Consider the following 23,686-nt stretch of genomic DNA (forward strand, 5'->3'; position numbering starts at 1 on the left):
CCAGCTTGTCTAGGACATCAAGAGGGGTAGCTTCACAACTGGTAGGACCCACTACTGCTGCCAACAAGGAAAACTGAAGCTATCATCTGTGCAGTAAATGCAATAATGGAAAAATCATACCAAATATATGCTTCAAATGATTGTTTCATTTGACCTACTCACACAGTTGTGAAATGTGATGGGTGTACTTACATAGGCACCATATGCTTTCGTTACAAAGTCTATAAAATGTGTTGTTGCCAATAATTCATTGTATGTTCCAGAGTCAAATCTACCCCTGGTGATATGAACACTTTCCAAAAAACATAAAGATTATAAAAGCAACAAAAAGAAAGCTGATCATAAAGCAACTGTAGTTTTAAGTAATCAACTTCAGAGCATTTGAATGCCACATTTTTCAAAAGGCAAACAAATGGATGGATGCTTATGGAAATGAGCATTAAACCAGCAAAAATCCCTGCTGCATGCTATTGTGGCTATTTTTCTAACTGAGCAGTGAAACTGCTGAAACATTAAAAAAAAGGATAATGGAAAATTTACTACTGAAGCTAAAAGCCTACCTTGGGAATACAAGAAATAATCAGCTATCTGTGATCTGAATTATTTTTGCCTTTGTCATTTCTCCCTCCCTATAAATCAATCATCCTATACACATGTGCAAATGACCTAAGCAACCATGTTTGACATGAAAAGTGATTAGCAGGAGCTAACAACGGCACTGGAGAATTCATGCTTTTATTTGTCCACAATTATCACGCAATAACTAGTGACAATCTCTCTTTCGCTACTTAACATCTTCATTATGTTGACGGAGGACCAGCAGTTGAATGGATATATTTAGGAAGATGACAACTCCAGAATGTTCAGTATATGTACGCAGCTAAATAAAGTAGTGCAACACTTCTAGGGTAGCTGCCTTTGTAACTGTTGCCTTTGTCTCCTTTGGGAGGAAGGGCATGCTATAAGAAACTTAATGAAGAATTTTCAGCTGGCCAAAATATTTTTCATAGTGTGTATAAAATAAGCTTCACTTTGGTGAGAAGGGATTATATTGATATGCTCCTAAATTGGCCTGCTCACTTAAAGGAGGGGGCGCAGGCCTTGACTGAATCAGAGAATTGTAGAGTTGGGAGGGACACCAAGGGTCATCTAGCCCAACCCCCTGCAATATGGAAAACCTGCCCTCCTTGGTATCTCCTGAGAGGATTTTAGTCTCTATGTCAACCCAGTTCTTTCTTTTCAGAAGCATCAGAAGAATGCACAGCTTAGGCCTTTCCTATTCACTCCTCTTGGCAATTTTACAGAATGCTACTACCTTATCTTCTGTAGCCTTGGATTTATTGTACTGAAACTGAGATGTACACCAGTTCCCCACACCTCCCCCCAAATTATTCTCTTCCTGCCTCACTATTACCAGCTCTCTCTCGACTTCTACTAGACCATGGCACCTATCAACTGGGTACTGCTAAGTGGAAACCTCGCTCTGTTTCCAGGCTTGTTAACACTGCTAACTTTTTAAAGCCAATTGGCTATTTAAAGTTGGGGTATACATTTCAGGAACAAATAAAAACGTATTTCCACTGTCACACACCCTTTTGTTTTCTTATGATATTTGGGAGATCCTTCCCAAGGGTACCAAGAGGCCATTCCAGGAAGTCTTAACGTACCCTGCGGTTACTGCTGGCCAACAAGAAAGTTAAAGTAGCCAACTAATTTTAAATCCAATTTACCATTCATAAGTGGTACAAAACAATGACTATTTGCAAAAAAAACTACAAGATTTGTGACCAAGAGGAAAGGCTTTTATATACTCAGGGACACAGGAAAAGCAGTATAAAAATAGAAATAGAAATAATAATAATATGATGATGACAACATCTAAAATTGAACAGTGAGTTTAAGAGTAAATATAGTTTATTTATTCCAGGCTAATCATCATTAGACGCATCACCAATACTGAGAGGCAAGGGCAGAGTAAATCTGAAATCACATGTGTGCAACCCCACAGCCCTAAATGCACACTGGCCATGTAGGGTAACTTCCTTTCCCCCCACCTAATAGGCCAACAAGCCTGCTGTAAACCTACTTGCATCCTATGATATTTAACACTTTCCTCCCCATGCTAAATCAATTAAAGCAAAACTTCATGTTTTCGCAATACTCCAAACAGATACCATCTCCCCTTGTCCCACATTTTATAAAGATGGGATAAGACCTACCACAATATTATTTCAGCAAATAAAAATAAAATAAAAAATCACCCTAGAATCTATAGTATATGTATGTACACAGTAACTGGGCTTCCATATTAAGACTTTTTAAAAACTTTGCTAGAAAATAATTTGTAATGCTGCCCAATTCTAGCCCCAGCTGCAATTTGCTCCAAAAAGTTCCTGCAACTGCCAACAACTATGTCCTTGACAGTCTTCTTTCCCAGCATATTAAAAGTTAAGCAAAAGAAACACCCAATTCAAGTTGAAACACAAGAACACAAACCATCCTTCACAGTATGATGTGGAGTCTTTCAAATCCATGCGTTTTAAAGATTCTGTTGGAAAGGATTCCCACCCCACCCCACACACCTCCTTATTAACACAATGCGATATGCCAACTCGCATTATTAAAAATAGTGCAATGGAAAAAAAGACATCAAAAGTAGTAAATCAAGTCGGTTGTGTTAAGTAGGTTACGTTACCTCTCTTTTATTCCTCCTGGCAACCTTCAGGAATTCCATCAAAATCTGTAGCTGGGCAGCATGGGATTCCTGTAACAGAAGGTTTAGACATAAAAACGGGACTTTGTGCCAAATAAAATAAAAAAGTAAATTTCTAAGATACATGCAAATGTTTTCTCTCTCTGAAAATATGCATATACAAGATGCTAAGGTGATACGTGACTACAAATGGAAATATTTACAAAAACCTATACAATAGGAAAGCCTAGCATGTACATTTTGTACATTACATGGCAATCTGCATGTGTGGCACCTTGATAATTATGGAATGCCCTCACCTTTCAGATTTCACTGATGCTGACTCTGGTGGATTTAAAGCACTAGTTAAAAACCCATTTATTCACCCAGACCTTTTTGTACATTTGTTCGCTGGCAGAAATGGGAACGACTGTCATTACACATCCATGTGATGTTTAGGTTTCGAACATTATTGGTTTTATAGGTAAAAAGTAAAGGACCCCTGGGTGATTAAGTCCAGTCAAACTTGATTATGGGGTATGACGCTCATCTCACTTCAGGCCAAGGGAGCCAGCATTTGTTTGCAGACAAGCTTTCCAGGTCATGTATTATAGAACCAGCTTTGGGAATACAAATGCAGGCCATTTTCACTTCACTCACAATCTGAAACCCACTCCAAATTAGATTTTTAGATTCTGCAATAAGGAAAATCTTGGTTGGAGAGAATTTGCTCCACAAAGTAGATCAGTTTTGGCTTAGGGTCTTATATTCCTAAAACTGGCTATTTACCTAGTACAAGCATTTTATCTGCACCAGCCCAATATCCTTTCTTATCAATGCTATCCTCCCCTTCTAAAAATTATATTTATGCTGCTAAAAGACAATGATACAATTAACACAAAAGATTCCGGAAAATAAGCAGAGTAAACTGTTACTGGAGGCTATATACATACTGTAGATATACCAGGATAATTTCTCTGAGGAACTGAGAGTCTAAATGTAGGCTTACAGCTATTTGTTCCACTTTATTGCGTTTTTGTCTGAAGGCTTAAGTTAAGGGAAAAGGTTGTGCAGCTGAAAAATACCACATCACACTCCCCCAACCCAATTAATTAGATCTCCATTCACTATTGGTTAGGCAAATATTAACCGAGCCTACATATCCCTTTAAAAGTACTCCCCTTTTCAGTGGCCACTCAAATGGGACAAAAATGTTTCCTAAGCAATCTCCAATATTGTTAGTTCATACATTTATGCATATCTGCGCTACAGGCCATAGTTATGGTTAGAAGGCACATCATGTAGCAACCAGTGGTGAATATAAGCAGCTTTGAGTTTGCTAAATGCTTGGATATGAGACTTCCTGGTAACTCTCCTGAAGGTCGAATATAAGTGTAATAAATACAATAAATCTGTGCCCAACAGGCCTTAAAAATATCTAAAGCCATATAAACACACAAAAATAAGCCTTTAAAAAGTTTAATAGCTTTTAAAGCCAAGAATTTATGTGTATTAGTGCACACCAAGGTCATTAAATCTGTTAAGGTGCATATGTACCCACTCCACACAGCAGTGGAACAGGAGGAGCGGGGAGCGAAAGTAGTGTCCTTTCAAAAAAGAAAAAATGATTTTGATGTTAGTTGTTGGCATCCGTCTGTCTTGAGCAGGCATAGGCAAACTCGGCCCTCCAGATATTTTTGGGACTACAACTCCCATCATCCCTGACCACTGGTCCTGTTAGCTAGGGATGATGGGAGTTGTAGTCCCAAAATATCTGGAAGGCCGAGTTTGCCTATGCCTGGTCAGGGGTGAAGTCAAATAGCTGCATTAAAAGCACCAGAGTCCTCACTGGGGGGGGGGGGGCGGCAAGCCAGGGCAGTGTGTATGGAGGTCCTATGCTGCCCAAATGACAAGACTCCCCTCTTGTCATGGTTGACGTGGTCCAAAGGAAAGCTGAGCAATACACTTGGCACTAGCTTGGCTGCAGGAGTTGCAGGAAGGAGGTGTACAATGTGCCATCCAACTGTCTTAGGGACTGATGTTAATGTAGTAGAAGATGAAAGTGCAAATGGCTGTGAAAAGGTGAAAAAAGCAAGGATAGACACTTTGTTGACCTTTTTTCCATCAGAATATCGGATTCATTTAATCCAGGATTAAACCCAGAAATCTGAATGTAGCCTGGCAATTTTGCATCCTGGTCCACCAGATATTAACAAACCCAAGCAAACAACAGGTTTATCATATTTCTTGTAGCTGGCCAATGGCTCTCTTGAGGGCACTGATTTACATGGTGGGTTACAAGTAGTGCAAGCTTGATTTGTTACACCATGTTGGGCTGGGTGGTATCTGCTTTTCAACATTGTGAAACATCACAATATGGTGGGGCATCACAATGTCGGAAAGAAGGTGAGAAGAAAGATGGCAGTTGCCGACCATGGAAACAATTAGCATCACTGTGTGCAGCTTCTGTTTCTTTCAAAACTGCTGCCCATCTGCCCATGCTAAGACAACTGAGGCAGGTCCATGGGGTGGGGTGGGGAGAAAGAATCAGTCTGCTCACCCCATGTACGCGCCAAAGGGGGGTCTTGATCAGCTGAGAAGTGGGAGGTTAAGTAAGTCTGCTTCTCAGTTGATCAAGCCCACAGCATCCAGCTCATGCAATCTGGAGTGGGGGCTTTGTTAAACCACTGGCTGAGGTGTGGGCAGCCACAGGCCCTCAGTGAAGCAGTTTAAAGAAGCCGCCTGCCTGCACAGTCCCTCTGTGGTATGAGGGCCAGAGTGCATTGGTAGCTTCACCCAGCTCTTATTGCAGGTGAAGCAGCCTCACTTCTGAGTCCCTCCATCACATCAAGAAGAACTTTCTGTTCCACAGTGGAATGGACTCACTAAGAAGGTGATGGACTCCCTTTCCTTGGAGGTTTTTAAGCAGAGGTTGGATGGCCATCTGTAATGGATGCTTTAGTTGAGATTCCTGCATTGCAAGGGGTTGGACTAGATGGCCCTGAGGGTACCTTCCAACTCTACAATTCTATTATAACTCACCACAAGTTACCAGGTAAGTGGCATTTACAAGCTTTCCTACTTGTATTAAAATAGCTAAGCAACAATGCTAAGCAACCGTCAGGAAGTCACCTTTGTACTGTACAGTGGAACCTTGGTTCTCAAACTTCATCCATTCCAGAAGTCCGTTCGACTCCCGAAAATGTTTGAAAACCAAGGTGCAGCTTCCGATTGGCTGCAGGATCTTTCTGCACTCAAGCGGAAGCTGCGTCGGATGTTCGGCTTCCAAAAAGCACTCGAAAACCAGAAACCCATCTGGCTGGGTTTCCCCATTAAGTGTTCCCCACCCGGAACACTTACTTCCAGGTTTTCAGCATTTGGGAGCTGATTTGTTCGTCAACTAAGCCGTCCGAGAACCAAGGAATGACTGTATTAGAATTTCACCAAACAAAAAGTAATGCTTCTTAATGTATTTATTAACAGAGAGAAGGGGAAAAGCTTACTGCTTCCAGCTGTTTTTTCTTCTGGACCAGGAGTTCTAACATTAAGTTAACATTGGCCAAATCAAGGTTATCTTGATCTGTTCCCAGCAAATCTTGAAATATCTGCCACCTGTGGCCATTCTAAAAGCAAGCAAACAGACAGACAGGTATGAGTTGGTGGAAACAGGCAAATAAATGTTGCAGCAATTTATAGATTACAGACATGCATTTCTCACAAAAAAGAGATTCACCCATCTTAAGTGCCGTCCACCCACTGTACACTATTCCACAGCTTCCATCTAACCCTCAGGAGAGACAAGAGGTAAGAACAGAATGCCCCACTGAAAGAGCAAAACACTGCCAGTAGTTATTTGGATCCAAACCTTGGAGCTGTACAGTGGAAACTTGGGTACAGATTACAGGGGAAACATTTAAGTACACTAGCTTTGAACAAGTCAATGTCTTGATAATAATTCTTAAAAGAAATATAGAGCCCTAGTTTCCAGGGTAAAGTTTAATTGAATCATTTTACTATCAGCATGAATAATGAACTTTTTAGCATTTCTACTCAAAACTGTATGGGGCAGCTGCATATTCCTAGATCCTCAGGGTCCCTCCCAACTCTATATTATTCCAGGATTGTAGTTAAATAAGCTAATTGCACACTGTACGCTACATCAATTTGTTTTCTCTGAAAACCTATGACTATTTACACACATTCTGATCTCCACTCAAATCCAAGCCCCCATATACAACAGAAAAAGCTGAATATGTATGTTGGAACTGCATAACTGATTCCTAGAATATAAAAACCTATCACAAAATCTAAAGTAATAATAAAATTTAATTTTAAAGAATATTTTTGTTCCATTTTTCATCTCCACATCCATCTCTTATGTTTCCTACCATGATGACCTGTGGTTTTAAGCAACAAATCTGAACAAACAGTACCCGTAACTAAAATTATTACCCAGAAGAAAAATGAGAGTAAGAAATTTGGACATACGGTGCTACTCACTGAATGGTCCAGTTTGAATCTCTTTTCCTCAAATCTTTGCTTTTGTTTAAGGATAAGTTCATTCACTAAACAAAAGGAAAAGAAATAAACAGTGAATTTTTACACATGTGTGTACTGTCTTGAAGCACGTTTACTAGGAAATTAGTCTTAGTAGGCAAATCAAACAAAGGAATCTTTCCAACCTCTCAGTTTTACTCATTTAATGTGACTGAATTAAAATCATTTCACAACTTTTTCTATGGTTTGTCTATTTTGTTTACACAGTAACATTGCAGAACACATGGTTTAAGTATGTGTAAATAAATTACTGATAAAGCCACACATTATGAAATAAAATATTGAACAGCAGAAAACGAAGTAATTTTGGACAGCTAGGCTATAAAGGGAACAGTTAAAGGCAACCACATAAAATCAGTTTTTAAGAAACTGCACTGACTGCCAATGCATTTCCAGTCCAAATTAAAGGTATTGTTTAAGACTTACAAAGCCCTGGACAACTGGGCTGAAGTAGTGTCTCTCCCTGTATTGTGCTTGAGCATTGTGATCTTTTGGGGAGGCCCTTCTCAACTATCCCACTTTTAGGATTTACACACCCTCCTGTGGAATATCTTCCCATCTGAGATCCACCTGATGCCAACTTTGTTTGCGTTTCAGCACTGAGACATAGTTATTTTCTCAGGCTTTGGGGAACTGTTAATCTTACAGATTAATACTATAAATACTATAGCAATGTGTTTTAAATTATTTACTGTTTTGATCTGCTGCTTATTTTTAATTAGAATTACTTTTAGATATATGTGTACTCTACCCTGAGATCATCTGATGTAGGCTTTAAATATTTAAATAAATAGGCTTTAAATATTTAAATAAATAAGATCTGAATAATTAAAACAAACACTTTAACCTATGTTCTCTCCAGAATTTCACTCCACGTGTAGTTTGTTTACACATTCAAAGTAATAAAAACCACCACCAACACTTAATTTTTTCATAGCAAGGGACCTTGAGCACAAAAAATGTTATGCAGTAAATGAGTCTTGCCTACAGCATAAAGAACATTCACATTTAGATATTCCCAGCTGGTTACCACACTTTCTCAAACAGGTCAGTACCTTAGATTTTCTAGAGCAAAATATCTAGAAATGTAGTGAGAGAAAAACACAATAATCCAGACCTCTTGGGAGGGTATATATTTTTGTTTAAAACAGAATGAGCAAAGTAGAAGACGACAGTATTTAAGTACCAAGCATTTGGCAAGTGGGGGGCGGGGGAGGAGAGGAAAGCACATTTTATACACTGGAGGTACAGGCATCCCCCTACTTATGTGCAGAAGTGAAAATGCATAAAGTGGGGAGCACTCCATTTAAATAGGGAGTGGGGGAGAGAGAAACAGAGCTTACCCTGGAAATCACTTGGGGCTACTACCCAGCTTGCCCTGAGCCTACCTTTCTGTGTGGCCACAGGGGGCGAGAACCAAGAAGGGCGCTAGCAGAACTGCTGCCAGGATGGGAGCCTCCTGCCCAGTGCTGGCTGATCAAAGGCCACCTCCCCTAGCTCAGGCAGCAGCCCCAAGCAAGGGAAAGCCTATCTATTTTAAACAAGATCGCGCGCAGGTGGGATGTGCATAAGTCGGGGAGGTACAGTGGTGCCTCGCAAGACGAAAAGAATCCGTTCCGCGAGTCTCTTCGTCTTGCGGTTTTTTCGTCTTGCGAAGCAAGCCCACTAGCAGATTAGCGCTATTAGCGGCTTAGCGGATCAGCTGATAAGCGGCTTAGCGGCTTAGCTGATAAGCGGCTTAGCGGATCAGCTGATAAGCGGCTTAGCGGCTTAGCAGATCAGCTGATAAGCGGCTTAGCGGATCAGCTGATAAGCAGCTTAGCGGCTTGGGGAAAAAGGGGGGAGGGGGGAAAAACGCAGGAACTCGCAAGACATTTTCGTCTTGCGAAGCAAGCCCATAGGAAATTCATTTTGCGAAGCATCTCCAAAACAGAAAACCCTTTCGTCTAGCGGGTTTTCCGTCTTGCGAGGCATTCATCTTGCGGGGCACCACTGTATGCCTGTAATCCAGGCATAGGTAAACTCCAGCCCTCCAGATGTTTGGGACTACAATTCCCATCATACATAGCTAACAGGACCAGTGGTCACGGATGATGGGAATTGTAGTCCCAAACATCTGGAGGGCTGGAGTTTGCCTATGCCTGCTGTAATCAAATGTACGCATTTCACTGCACAATGTAGCTCACTTACATAAGGCTAATTCTCTCACTGATCTAGACATAATACAATGGGGTATACAGTGCACTGTTAAATTTCCAGGGGAATACATTTTGGGTCAAAGAAGTGGGGAGAAGGTTAGAATCATCTTCAAGGAAACCCCCTATCTTTTTCCATGGCAGTTCACTGCCAAAGCACCATTTGTTTCCAATTAACCCCTTAGTAGTAGTGATATTTTCACACAACAATTTAGATCATCTGATATTACTGATACTGGAGAAAGGGTTACCTATATGAAACCTAAAGCGGCACCTGAGCACTATCTAGTGGGGACATTAAAGTACTGGAGCTCACACTTGTGAATAATAATAATAATAATAATAATAATAATAATAATAATAATAATTTATTTATTTATACCCGCCCATCTGGCTGGGTTTCCCCAGCCACTCTGGGTGGCTTCCAACTGAATATTAAAAACAATACAGCATTAGACATTAAAAACTTCCCTAAAGAGGGCTGCCTTCAGTTGTCTTTTAAAAGTAAAATAGTTGTGTATTGCCTTGACATCTGCTGGGAGGGCGTTCCACAGGGCAGGCGCCACTACCAAGAAGGCCCTCTGCCTGGTTCCCTGTAACCTTACTTCTTGCAATGAGGGAACCACCAGAAGGCCCTTGGTGCTGGATCTCAGTGTCCGGGCTGAACGATGGGGGTGGAGACGCTCCTTCAGGTATACAGGACCGAGGCCGTTTAGGGCTTTAAAGGTCAGCACCAACACTTTGAATTGTGCTCGGAAATGTACTGGGAGCCAATGCAGATCTCTCAGAACCGGTGTTATGTGGTCCCGGCAGCCACTCCCAGTCACCAGTCTAGCTGCCGCATTCTGGATTAATTGCAGTTTCCGGGTCACCTTCAAAGGTAGCCCCACGTAGAGCGCATTGCAGTAGTCCAAGCGGGAGATAACCAGAGCATGCACCACTCTGGCGGGACAGTCCACGAGCAGGTAGGGTCATCACTGTCAGGTATTAGGCAGCAGAGCTGGCAGCTAAAGACACATTTTGGGGTGGTGGAAAGTCAGTAAAATAGGCAGGCATATTTTCCTGGAGGAGAAAGTGCTTGTGCAAGCCACCTACATCCTTGATTCTGCTTGGTGCTAGCTTGTGTGTTATGCTATCTTGGCACGGCAAATGTGCACCGAAGGTTCATTCTCCACTACGAGGGATCTTGTATTAAATTATTGTAAAGTATCCCTGAACAGAATGATCTTACTCTGTATTAGATTAACAAGACAGGAGTGCATGGTAAGGACAGTTTGATAAATGTGACACACGCAAGGACTCAGGGGCAGCACAAGTTACAATAGCCTAGTAAAGAAGTGATCTAAAGAAGGAACACAGCAGGTTGATAGAAGGACAATGAGATATTCCATCATGACAGATGGTGTTGTGGAAGTAAGAAGCAGAACAGAAGAAATAACAGCAGTGCAGCAGTTCCGAAAGATCTTAAAATGCTTTCCAATTTGCATCTCTAACTCACACACACACATATCCCAACCAGAGATCTAAAGTCTGTTGCTCCGCAGTAGCAAAAATTACGGAAACTTGCTATATTCCAAATGTTTCCCTCATCTATGGCAAAATCCAGTATAAAACCTAGCTTACTAAGCAAACCTAGCTAGATGATACCTAGAGAGGGTTACAACAACTTAAAATTCAATGTCAAAAACATTTTTTAAAACATACTTTCCAAATATGCCATCCTTGAAACAAGGGTAATTTATCTATTTTGCACAACACTATATCCAGGTTCTTTATTACAGCAACATTCCATTCTCTATCCATCATGCCCATAAGAATTAAGCCAAATCCAGTAAACAAAGTGTGCTCTAAGCACTTTTTCAGTATGTCAGACAACATGCTGCTTGAATAGAAAATATATTAAAGCACAACCTGCTTACAGACTGCATTCTATGAAACATTGGGTGGTATCAACTAAGTTTAACTCAGAGACCCAACTGAAATTAATGGATCTAACTTAGTCATGTCCATTAATTTCAGTGAGTCTACTCTGAGTAAAATCTGGCTGAATGCCACCCAAATTCTGTAAAGTTAGCAAAATGATGTTTAGAAAAATAAGGAGCAAAAAGATGATACAAGATCTGCTCATTAAAACCCAAGTTGGAATATAATTATTCAATGCTGCAACACCAACAAATCTTAAAACTTACCTAAAAAGTTGGGGTAAAGATGGTCAATGTTATCTACAACATAATTACATTTGGGACATCTGTTGTTGTCTTCCAGGCTTTGATGAATACATTTATAGCTGTCGAAGGGAAAACAAACCAGAACCATGAGAAAGAAAATACAGCAAGCAAGAGCATGTGTACAACTGGGCATGTTGTGCCACATTCTTTTATCCCTTGCTTTCTACTTGCACAGTATACCATAAATATTGCAGAAGTAGGCCTATGGCCTGGGTGGCTTCAGGTAAAAGACCAATCAAGACTGTCAAGTAGATAAAACATTTTGGATAGTACTGAAAGCCACCAAGAGATCAAGGAGAATCAATACCTTCTTCACAAAATAGGTCATTACAGGGTAACCAAAACTGGACCTGAACCCTGATTAAAATGGCTCTAGACTATCAGTTTTACCCAAGAGAGCCTGAAGTAGGTAAGCGACTACCCACTCAAGATGATTGTCTATAAAGGCATCACCTGCAACTGGCCTATACTTGTTAAATCTCCTTGTCCAAGATGGAGCAAAATATTCTTAATGATTCATCTCTCAGAAGGCCTAGGACCACTCCCACTCTCAGAAAGGCATTTAATTACCACCTTGGCCCAGTCAGCAGTTACCACCAATAGCCTGGGGCATGTCAAAATCACATCTGAGAACACCTCAGATCAGGTAGAAAGACTGCAAGTCAGCAAGGCAGGTGGTACCTCAACACTATCCGTAAAGTGCCCCATTCATCCAACAGCAACCATGTGCAAGTATTTTGATCAAGTGCTCAGAGATCACGAAAGGAAGATGAGTAAAAGTAGTTTAAAAACATTCTTGCAAGCCTATATTGGGATGACAGGTATAATTAATGCAATCTCTTTAACCAGATTTTTAGAAGAATTTTGTTATTTTATAATGTAATCCTAATATATCTAATTTGCTTCAATCCCCAATTTATTGATTATGAACCCCCAATTTGTTTATTGATTCAAAGTTTATTTATTATGAAGGTCCATACACATTTAGGAACTACTAAGTGATATCCATTTTATATTTTGGATAATGACTATAAGCATTTGCATGCAGATTATCTTGGACACAGACATGGGAGCACTTCTGTGAGTTTCACCATTTTCCCCTGCATTATGCAACATCTCAACTGACTTATGCTTTAAAATGTCCTATGCAGAGAAGATTATACATGCAAGCAATGTCATTCTGTGCCACTTGCTCAAAATCCACCCCAGGCACAGGGTGCATCCAATAATCCAACCCCCGCCCACAACACTTAATTTTATAAATAAATTTATCATGCTATGCAGTTTGGTCAACAAATCTTACCAAAAGCTGTGCCCACATTTTGTCATGTAAGCTTCTTCAATCATATCAAAGCAGATTGGGCTGGAACAAAGAGGGGAAAGGTGTGTAAGTAATGCATCACATACGTTAAACAGGCAACCTTTCCATTTACTGGAGATAGGGAAGAGAAGAGGGAGAGAATGAACAGCACCTAAGGAACATTAAACAAATACCAACAGACACTGGCCTGGTTAAGCATAGTTAATGATGGTTTAATGGGAACAGGCAGCACACTAGTGCACACTGGTGAAATCACAGACACTTTGCTGTTCCTACCCAGCTCCTGCCACATAAAGAAGGAAACTAGTCAAAGTCTGGATTTCTGTTGCATCAGAATCTGTGTTTGTTTCTCACTATGGCTTGCTTCCTTCCAGACACATAAGCAGCAGCAGGGGAGAAGCAGGGGAGGATTAAAGCACCACAATTTATTTTGAACTATGGTTTAATGTGGTGTGCAAACCAGCCCATTGTTAAAGCCTATATCAATTTATTTGGAAACCATTGTACTGTGCTGAAACCAACCAGCTGATTCAAATAATCTCATGTGCAACAACTTTAAAAACCTTCCCAAAAAATGGCATAAAAGCAGTAAATGCAATAGTTCCACCTAAAGTATTCTGCTTAAATATGTTGAGATGTAAGATATCATCTGGAATAATATATCTGGAATGATATTTGAAATTACATAAATCAAAAGGCACCTTTCATTGGAAATTGAACTTCAAAAATATTAAGTGGCAGAGTTAGCAAAATATCTTCACTACTTCCTAGGCATTTTCTTCTCAAATTCACTTTGCCTCCACAACAATCTTTTCATCCTCCAAAGTGGCACTCTAGAACTGGAATGTGACTGCCACTCTCTCTGTGATGGCTCCAGTAAGTCATATCACAGTTTTACCATCCCTGCCTGCCTCCTGCCTTCTAGTAGTCTGCAAGAGGTGCCAGCTGCTCCAGTACCCAAATCTCTTCCACTGTTGCCACCTGCCTTCTTACAGGCCAAAGTTGGCTTAGCAACTTTTGATGAGGGATTTTGTCAAAAGCTGTATGAAATCCCAGGTATAAAATGTTTATCAAATTGCCTTATCTACATACATGAGTGAGATCCTTCTAGAATATTTCACATCTTCTTTAACAGTGTTGAGAAGGAGAGCCCACAACTAAGTCTCAAGCCTCACAAGTTAGGAAAGGTCAAAAGGGTGCATCAGTCTCTTTTAGTGTATCAATCCTTAAAGTAGAAACAAAATGTTCACAGTATTTGTCCTAAGAACTCTAGAATGAAACTCAAGACTCCAGATCATTTTTGGTTAAAAGACAGATTCAACAACAACAAACAGTATTTGAACTAAATCTGCATAGACTATTTTCCTCTATAGAAGGAACAGCAAAAAACTGCCCACCCCCAAGATAAGCAAGTATTTTTAAAACAAAGGTAGCAGTCACTTCAGTTTTCATACTGTCTTAAGAGAAAGTAAGCATGGAGATCCAAACAATCTTTTGCTTCACTCTGCCCTGTATCCTGAAGAAACTTACTGAATTCCACACTGCATCTTCTACCAGGATAAAAGTCACCTACTGCCCTAGGCTACAGTCCTGCCAGTGCCGTATAAAATATAACCTTACAGTCAACATTACCTAGGTCTATTTCACTGACTACACAATGTTTTCTGAATGTGTTAATAAGGCTTCAGTTTTAGCTAAGTAAATTTTTAGCTAAAGAGATTCTGACAGATCTTCTCTTACTGGTTTTATCCTTATGCATGAAAATGGAAGCCTATGATCTACTTCTCCAAGAGCTGGGTGGATAGAGAATAGAAGCTGGCAGGGTTGTAACTGGTATTTATTTTTTATAAATATTTTTATTCAAAGATTTACAAAATAGTGTTTGTTATTAAGGAATTTATCTGTATAACAAGAAATAGAGTCACCATAAACTGTTGTACATCCTAAAGTCTTTCCAACATTTTTCGAAATCACCATGTTTCAGTGGAGGAATTGTAGTGTGGCTTGATTTATTCACATAAGAAATAAAAGAATACAGAATATTGTCAAATCCATCTTCTTCTTTTTATCCTTCAAAGCCTTTTATCTACCTGTTAATTCCTCAGCTGGGGAAATTTGCCAAAAAATGCCATCTGAAATTAGTTAACCCTAGGACATTTTTTGAGTGTTTAGCGATCAGTGGGTGAGCCACCACTCACTTGAAAACCTTTTGAGCTAAGTCTGCACTTTGATTATCAAACAGACATAACAACCCAAGCTGAGGAGCACAAAGAAGGTTTTGATTAAAATCCTGCCAGTTTCCTCAAATCCTTTTTGCCAAAATTAGCTATCGAGCAACCCCACAAGCTACTTGTGCATTACAGTCTTTCCAACTTTCCAACAGCAGACCTGTCTTTTTCAAACCTCAGTCACCTACATAGGAGAGATGAGTTCAAGGGTGCTGAACTTTTCCCTTACCTGGTTGCAATCACAGCCATAACTACGAGCAAATAAACTGTACAGAACACAGCAGATTTTGCTTTTAAGAGACCATGTAAGAACTCTGCTAAAACATAAGGTACTAAATCCCCAGTTCAAACCACTCCTCAGCCATGAGCACATAAAGGCAACATGCCCCTATCCCTGTGCATTAAGGAAAAAAACAGCTCTGGTTGCATTTGGAACAAAGGCCTACCTGGTCCCATCCTCAAAGCTCAATCCAACACTGACCTACCTCACAGGGCTGTTATAGAGATTCTGCGCATTTGGGCACTTTCTCCTGAGGGCTCAGCACTCCACAGGCGCTCATGTGAACAAGCCTTCCTTCCGATAACCTTTTATAACAATCCCTCTGCAAGGTAGGGACTGGTGACCGAGGCACACTTTGAACGCTTGGGAGATGAGTGTGAGGCTCTTAACCTCAGGGTTGCGGGTTCGACTGCCACCTCGGGCAGGCGGTTGGACTAGGTGGCCCTCGTGGTGCCTCGTGGTGCCTTCCAACTCTACAATTCCAGGACTTTATGCTCTGCATCAGTGTGCACGTGTGCAGCCTGCCACCGCCACTGTTGTTATTATTACTAGTCGTTTTATTACGGTCAGTGGCCAGTACCAAAACAAAACACCAATTGGGAGACTTTGAAAGCTCAATACAAAACAGAATAATATAAAGACCCCTCGACATGGAAGAGCCGTTCTGGGTGGGCATTTATTTACCTTCCAGTAGCACCTTAAAGACCAACTAAGTTAGTTCTTGGTATGAGCTTTCGTGTGCATGCACACTTCTTCAGATACACTGAAACCGAAGTTGCCAGATCCTTGCAAGTTTCTTGGTGAGGTTGATGGACTTCCATTTCATGCGGCTCAATGCACCACATTTTTTTTGTTTTGACTATGGCAGACCAACACGGCTACCTTTCTGTAACTGGATTTATTTACCTGTCAGAAAGGAAACCCTTCTAGCCTGGGAGCGTCGCTGCTAATGGGGATTTCTCGGCTTCTCGCCCTCCCTCCCTCCCTCCCCGCCCAACTCACCACACGAAGTCGTTGCTCTTGTCCTCGTAGGAGTTCAGGAGGCCGTTGCAGAGCGGGGTGAGCAGCGGCCTCTTCCTGCTGCCACTCGCGCCGCCCGCCGCCGCCGCGCCGCTCCCCGAGGCCCCGGCCCGGGCCGCCCCGGCCAGCCGCGAAAGCCCCCCGCCGGAGGAGGAGGAGCCGGAGACCACGGCGGCCACCAGCACAGGCCGCGCGGGGGCCCCCAGCCCCGCCGGGGCGCAGGAAGAAGAGCCCGGCGCTGCCGAGGAGGCCGCCGCGGAGGCCGAGGTGGTGACGGAGGAGGCTGCGGAGGAAGAGGAAGGTCCCGGGGGCGCCGCCGCGGCGCCAGGCCCCGGCGCGGGAGTCGAGTGCTGCTGCTGCTGCTGGGGCGGCGGCGGCGGAGGAGGCGGCTGCCGGCTCCCTGACATCCCGAGGCCTGTTGGGCTCGACGGGTCGCCCGCCCGGTTCAGTCAGCGCATCATTTCCCCTCAGCACGGGCGACTGTCTACGGGGAGGGAGGGGACAATAAAGTTTCAACAACGAAAATAAAAACTCTCGCTCGGCGGCGACGCCGACGCCTTCCCTCCGCCCCTTCCACTCCGTGTGCGGGAACCTGATTGGTTCCCGCGGGCCGCCTCCCCTTCCATCCCAGAGCTGGAGGGGGAGAGGGACGCGGGAGAGGAATCTGATTGGTTCCTGGACTCCTCCCCTCCCGGGAAAAGAGGAGGCGGGGAAACCACTTCGTTGTTGAAACTTTATTAACAAGCGCCCGTCCGTTAACAAAAAGCATTCTACCAACGAGATGAACGTCGCCAGTCGGCTCGCGTTGGGTTTTTTTCCCCTTCCTGTCAGAAAGCGCAAGGCGACGCGCCTGCGCACAAGGAGCGAAAGGCTGGGTAGCCTAGCAACCGGAGCGGGCCTACCAAACCACCCGCCTCTGCTGGAGTTGGTTAAGCCCCCGGCTGACCCCGAAGAAAAGCGGGGCTGCTGCAGGAATCTCAACCCCATCGCTAGATGCAATAGCTTCAGCTGCATCCGTACGAGTCTCGCTGACTCTGTTTCGGAAGCTCTGTGTGTGGATCATCCTGTTTCATTTCTACCCCGCTTTCCCCCCTGATAGGACGGGACTTCCAGATTTTTTAAAAAGAGAGAGAGAAAATAATTGCTTAAAACATAGGGGGGAAATACAATTAAATATTGGTAGACTCGAAACTATTTATATTAAATCTATATATTAAAGTCAGGCTAATAATAATAATAATAATAATAATAATAATAATAATAATTTATTATTTATACCCCGCCCATCTGGCTGAGTTTCCCCAGCCACTCTGGGCAGCTCCCAATTGAGTGTTAAAAACAATACAGCATTAAATATTAAAAACTTCCCTAAACAGGGCTGCCTTCAGGTGTCTTTTAAAGATAGGATAGCTGCTTATTTCCTTCACATCTGAAGGGAGGGCGTTCCACAGGGGCGGCGCCATCACCAAGAAGGCCCTCTGTCTGGTTCTCTGTAACTTGGCTTCTCGCAGCGAGGGAACTGCCAGAAGGCCCTCGGCGCTCGACCTCATTATCCGGGCTGAACAATGGGGGTGGAGACGCTCCTTCAGGTATACTGGGCCGAGGCTGTTTAGGGCTTTAAAGGTCAGCACCAACACTTTGAATTGTGCTCGGAAACGTACTGGGAGCCAATGCAGATCTCTCAGGACCGGTGTTATGTGGTCCCGGCGGCCACTCCCAGTCATCAGTCTAGCTGCCGCAATGATTCCCAAATCATTGCAATATAAAACACCTGGGCAGCAGTCCTTCCATTGGAAGCAGTCAGAAGCCCCTTGGAACAAAGAGAGTCTCCCACCTGCTCTGGGAAGGACAAGGAGAGAGAGAGATCCGGTCTAGCTTCTCCAGAGAAGGGAGTTCCAGAGTCGGGGAGCAGCCACCAGGAAGGCCCCTTCTTGGGTGCCTGAGAAGGTGGCAGGACCAAGAGAAGGGACTCCCAGCGTAGCACCATCCATGCTCAAGGAGGAGATGGCGGCACCTCCAGTCCTCTGCTGCCAAAATATTCTCATCCTTTTTGACAGGGTTCCTGGTCAGGGATACAGCGATACAGGCTTTTCCCAGGAAAATCTTCCGCTTTCACATTCTTGCCTCCAGCCTATGGTTAAATGCACCAAAACTCTGCCGTAGGAAAAGGTTAAAACCCTATGTATCTTATCGAATGCGGATAAGAAATCTCCAGTGTTACATATGCAATTGGGGCAGGTCAAAGACATTTTTACCTAATCCAAATAACAGCCTCCTCTTCAACTAATTAATAGGAGACGCTATCTACTCCAAAGTTCCTCAACACAACTGTCGTCAAAATGATCAGTAATGCCCTTTTGCAGTTTCCATGCATCTTGGTAGACCAAGATAACCTTCCAGTGGCTTGTGCCTTTGAGTCAGCTCTGTCTGTATTGCACCACGGCTCTTAGTGATGCCAAAAATCCTAAGCCCCTTCCACATTACTTCATGGTAAGGCTAGGGCTACCATCTGCACCTTTTTAGCTGAACCATTCCTATTGAGTCTATAGAGTGTCTGGCAATTTCACTATCATATTGTTACAGGATTGAAGGGCTTGGTTGCTTGGAATGAAATCTGTGGATTCCTTCCAAGCCAGTGGTTTTGTATTGTATCTGTAAGATGGGAGTCAGTAGCAGAAGGAACAGCTGAAACAGTCAAGCCAGTCTCTTTGTTAACTCAGTGGTCCAGCCTGTTAAGCATCCTTTTAATATGTCTAAAGAGCTGGTTAAATACAGCTAGATTGCCATAGAAACAGCTAGCTAGTCATGCTTCCCAATGAAGGGGGCAGGCCTTACCCCCCCCCCACCTGGCTGGATGACAAGTCCTGGGAGTAGGAGAATAATAGGTCAGTGGCTAGCCTTTGGCCAGTCTCACCCATCCAGCTGTGAAGACACAAGTGCTTGGCATGTTCTCTTCTGCAACCAGAACTGTGGCTTTGCATTACAGGTAAGTTTGTCTGCTGTAGTTGAAACAAAATAAAAAATTGAAACAAAATAAAAAAATTCCTTCCAGTAGTACCTTAGAGACCAACTAAGTTAGTTATTGGTATGAATTTTCGTGTGCATGCACACTTCTTCAGATAGTATCTCATACCAATAACTAAGTTAGTTGGTCTCTAAGGTGCTACTGGAAGGAATTTTTTTTGTTTTGTTGTGGCTTTGCATGGCCTTGGAAGGAGGCCTTCCTGGGGGAGCAAGAGCTTTGTGAGGCCTCCCTGGGAGATCTGGATCTGTTGCAAGTGTTAATGCTATGAGCTCTTCCATCTTGTGCTCAAGTTGTATAAGGAGCTATGTGTTGAAATGCCCATGTTATAGTTTAATAAGTTAGTTAGTTATAACCTGTTAGTTAAATAAGGCTCCCTAATTTTGTAAAATAAAAAAAGCAAATTGCTGCATTCTGAACTTTTAATTTTTTCAGGACACAGTAACTTAGGAGAACACCACCATCATGTGACTATTAAGGGAGACAGGCACCTCTTTCACTACAATGTCACATTGTTTGCAGTTGACAGAATGGGCTCGTCCACACTTCTGCTTGTGCTGTGCCTAGAAAGCACAGGCCCGAGTGGTCTTCCCCTTGCCCTGCTCCTTTCCAAGGGAAAACCCACTCTTTAGCTGTAGATTGGAACAAATGGCAATCCAGGGGGAACCCGAATTGCCGTTTGCTCCGAGCGCTAAAAAGCTGTTTTCCCTGGGGGAAAGCTGTGCGACAAAGTGAAGTGTGGATAAGCCCAATGTCCTAATATCTCCTGGAGTAATCTATGTGCCCTGATGGACTCAAGGACACTGATTTTCATTCAATCCCAGTAAATCTTGGATAAGATGGCAAAGCTTTGGTCTCCCCACCCGCCCTGGAGGGAATACAGAGCCGGCCCTTCCATAGGAAGAGTAAGGCAACTGCCTCAGGCAGCTGATACTACAGGGAAGTTGAGGTAATTTTAATCCGTTTTATTATTTTAAATTGCTTATATCTTAAAGTAGAGTTGTATTCCCCCCCCCTTGACGTTACTGTTTTATGTTTTGTAAACTGCATTGAGAGGTGTGTTTTTTTGCAGTCAACGGGTGTATAAGTTTTACAAAATTAAAAAATAATAAAGATGATTGGTGACAGGATTACTACTGATTATCATTATTCTTTCTCTCCGCTAGAGGGCAGACTTGCTCAAGAGAGAATAAGACTAAATAAATAAATAAACAAATCAATGAGCAAGCAAACAATATCTGGACATGAAAATGGAAGAGTTTTAAGGTTGCAGGAGAGGCAGGGTAACACAGCCATGAGAATGGGCCCAATCCAATTCAATCACTTAAAATGAAGGGGATCTTAAAGGGTTCCTATAATATCCTCCCCCCTCGCCTTTAAAAAAATGGAATGTTCACAATCTGCTGAAGAAGGGTCTGTCAGCCACTTGTTTTAAACTTCAGAGGTATTGATGTTGATCTAGGGAGGCAAAAGCATGAAAGAATCCTGCAGCACTTGTTAGCAAAAAGCTAACAAATCTATTGTGGCGTGTAATGGACACCGGGAGTCTTTGCAGGGACCAGGCCCTGGCCAAGCTTGCCGTGGGAGAATCAGATTCAGGCCAGCAGGCATGGTCAGATGATGTGATGCACTGCCCCTGGAGGCAAGCTCAGGAGGACTATATAAGACTTGCATTTCACTGTGGGTCTTTGTCACAGCAATGTGGTTTCGTGCTATGCTGTGGTCTGCTCCTGTGTTCCAGTTATCCTGCATCCTGGCCTCCTCTGGTCCCTGATATCCGTTGGACTTGCTCCTGACTGTGGACCTGCCACTTGGACTGCTACCATCCCCCTTACCCTGGTCCTGGTGTCGGTTCTGGACTCTTGGCGCCCATGCCCTGGATTGTGACAGCATAAGCTTTGGTGGCCCAGTTTGGTCACTGTGGGATGCCCTACTTAGCTATGAAGCTTGACCCTGGGCTCAGCCTAAACTATCTTAGAGTTGCTTTGAGGATGAAACAGAAGGGAGGGAACATGTCTGCTGACTTTAGTTCCTTGAAGGAAAAGCAGCAGCAGGCGGAGGATGTTGTGTATTACATTTGTTAGTTGCCGTATACTAAAAAAAAAAAAAGTGACACTGCAAGATAAGCTGAAGGCAACAGATATTTGTTTCTTTACCTCTGTGTGTGCAAGCAGATGCAATTTGCACACGGAGATGTCTTCCTTGCCGCAAGTGGGAGTTTTCCTTCCCTTCCTCCAATTCTGAAAAGGCAGCAGAACTCTCATGGCCCAGTATTCAGCCCCACTTGTGCCTTGGCTTGCTGTGTGGCAAAATACTGGCTTCTACAAAGAGGTAAACATTGACTGTTAGGTGCAAAAATGTCCAGTTCTGGGACTGTGTTTACTTGTATCTTGGGCTACATGGCTGCAGTCTTCTAGGTGGTCTGTCAGTGCCTTAGTCATTTTGGGGTGCATTTCATGCCCCCTGCTTCTAATGAGAGATGTACAGATAGAGCCCTTTCAATGCTGATCAGTGGGTCTTGGGCTGTACATCAACCACATTTCAGCTCTCTGAGTGGCCTGGCAGGGTAGTGCTATAATACTTCTTGTCCCTCATTTCTGGAGATGGTCTTCGAAATGGTCTCCTTTCAAACTGTTTTAATGATAAAATTGTGTGTATTCCAGATTTCTGGGTGGTCTAGAAGTAAGCATATGGGACAAGCTTTTAATTCTTTCAGTTTGACACACAAATATCTGGATGGGTATTTCAGACCCTCCAAGTGTCCCTATTTTCCAGGGACGTCCCTGATTTAGAGAAGCCGTCCTAGTTTCTGATTTGATTCCAGAATGTCCCACTTTTCCTTAGTATGTCCCTATTTTTATTGGAGAAATGTTGGAGGGTATGGTAGGATGTCCTTATTTTCACTGGAGGGTATGGAGTTATCCAACCCGCGAGCTGTCTGAAGGCAATCCTGTATAGGGAAGGTTTTTTTAAAAAAAAAAGTTTAATGTTTCATTATGTTTTTATATATGTTGGAAGCTGCCCAGAGAGGTTGGGACAACCCAGTGAGATGTGTGGGGTAGAAATAGTAAAATTATCATTATGGAATGGGACGTCCCTATTTTCATTGGAGAAATGTTGGAGGGTGTAGTATTTACAAGCTGAGATAAGACAAACTTCTAACAAGTGCTCTATAAGAGCTTGAGGGACGTGGGTGAGCTCCCGTTGCTTGGTCCCTGCTCCTTCCAACCTAGCAGTTCAAAAGCACATCAAAGTGCAAGTAGATAAATAGGTACCCCTCCGGTGGGAAGGTAAACGGTGTTTCCGTGTGCTGCTCTGGTTCACCAGAAGCGGCTTAGTCCTGCTGGCCACATGACCCGGAAGCTGTACACCGGCTCCCTCGGCCAGTAAAGCAAGATGAGTGCCGCAACCCCAGAGTCGTCCGCGACTGGACCTAATGGTCAGGGGTCCCTTTACCTTTACCTATAAGAGCTTGGCCACTTTGGGAAGGGGGCCGTGGATAGAGCCCCAGCTATTGTGTGACAGTGAACTAGTCCCTGCCTCATGCTTGTGATTCACTGACAAATTCTTGATTAGGCAGAGAAGTGGTGGTTTGGTGGCCATGGGCAAAAGAGGACTGGACTCCTGCAACTTTGCAGAGAAAAGGGGCTTTCAGCAGGTATAGCTTGCAAGACAGTTCTTCAAAGTGCCTCTTTTGCATCTAACGGCCACCCTAATTTCCTTGCCTGCAGAATTTCGGTACCAGAGAATTCTGAATGGCAAGACTGCTTCCTCCTCCCTTCTCCTTCAGAGACCTCTAACCTGCCCCTGAGCACTAGGAAATTAATTTGTACTCTGAATCAAGCTTTTTCTTTTTTTTTAAGAGAGTGCATGATTGTTGGGGAAAATATACCTAGCTATTTCAGAACGTTCCTGTTCTATAAAATACTCAGGCATTTCTGGCACCATAAAGTCCTATTGAAAGAGCACACTGACTCCTGCAAACTCCCAGTTCTTTGAAAATGAAAGTCTTCCTCCCACAAAGCAATTCCTAATAAAATTTCACTGGCTGGCTCCTGACCCTAACCCATGATTAGTCAGAAGAAAGTCCCACTCCAGCCTGCAATCTGGTGATGCCACCTCTTACAACCTCTGCTCCTCCAT

At 43.0% G+C, this 23,686-nt stretch overlaps 1 protein-coding gene and 1 long non-coding RNA gene across 5 annotated transcripts in view; one reads left to right on the plus strand and one right to left on the minus strand.

Annotated features, from left to right (window-relative positions):
* The window catches only part of COP1 (COP1 E3 ubiquitin ligase), a 105,495-nt gene extending 88,427 nt beyond the window's left edge, over nucleotides 1-17,068 (minus strand). Inside the window, exons 1-6 of one of the 4 annotated variants that reach the window (XM_053391247.1) lie at nucleotides 16,504-17,068; nucleotides 12,976-13,035; nucleotides 11,634-11,731; nucleotides 7,181-7,257; nucleotides 6,196-6,315; nucleotides 2,696-2,764 (exon numbers count right to left, since the gene is read on the minus strand). In XM_053391247.1, coding sequence (XP_053247222.1) covers nucleotides 2,696-2,764; nucleotides 6,196-6,315; nucleotides 7,181-7,257; nucleotides 11,634-11,731; nucleotides 12,976-13,035; nucleotides 16,504-16,928 — 849 coding nt within the window. In that variant the 5' untranslated portion in view covers nucleotides 16,929-17,068. The remainder of the gene's footprint in view (nucleotides 1-2,695; nucleotides 2,765-6,195; nucleotides 6,316-7,180; nucleotides 7,258-11,633; nucleotides 11,732-12,975; nucleotides 13,036-16,503) is intronic. The other 3 variants (XM_053391244.1, XM_053391243.1, XM_053391245.1) reach the window with 3 other exon arrangements.
* Nucleotides 17,069-18,099: 1,031 nt separating this feature from the next.
* Nucleotides 18,100-20,673, plus strand: LOC128415258 (uncharacterized). Its single transcript, XR_008330903.1, has 2 exons — nucleotides 18,100-19,507; nucleotides 20,368-20,673. It is a non-coding gene; the product is annotated as an uncharacterized LOC128415258 (long non-coding RNA).
* Nucleotides 20,674-23,686: the final 3,013 nt, after the last annotated feature.

Source organism: Podarcis raffonei, chromosome 6 (genome assembly GCF_027172205.1).
Source record: "Podarcis raffonei isolate rPodRaf1 chromosome 6, rPodRaf1.pri, whole genome shotgun sequence".
Lineage (NCBI taxonomy): Eukaryota > Metazoa > Chordata > Lepidosauria > Squamata > Lacertidae > Podarcis > Podarcis raffonei.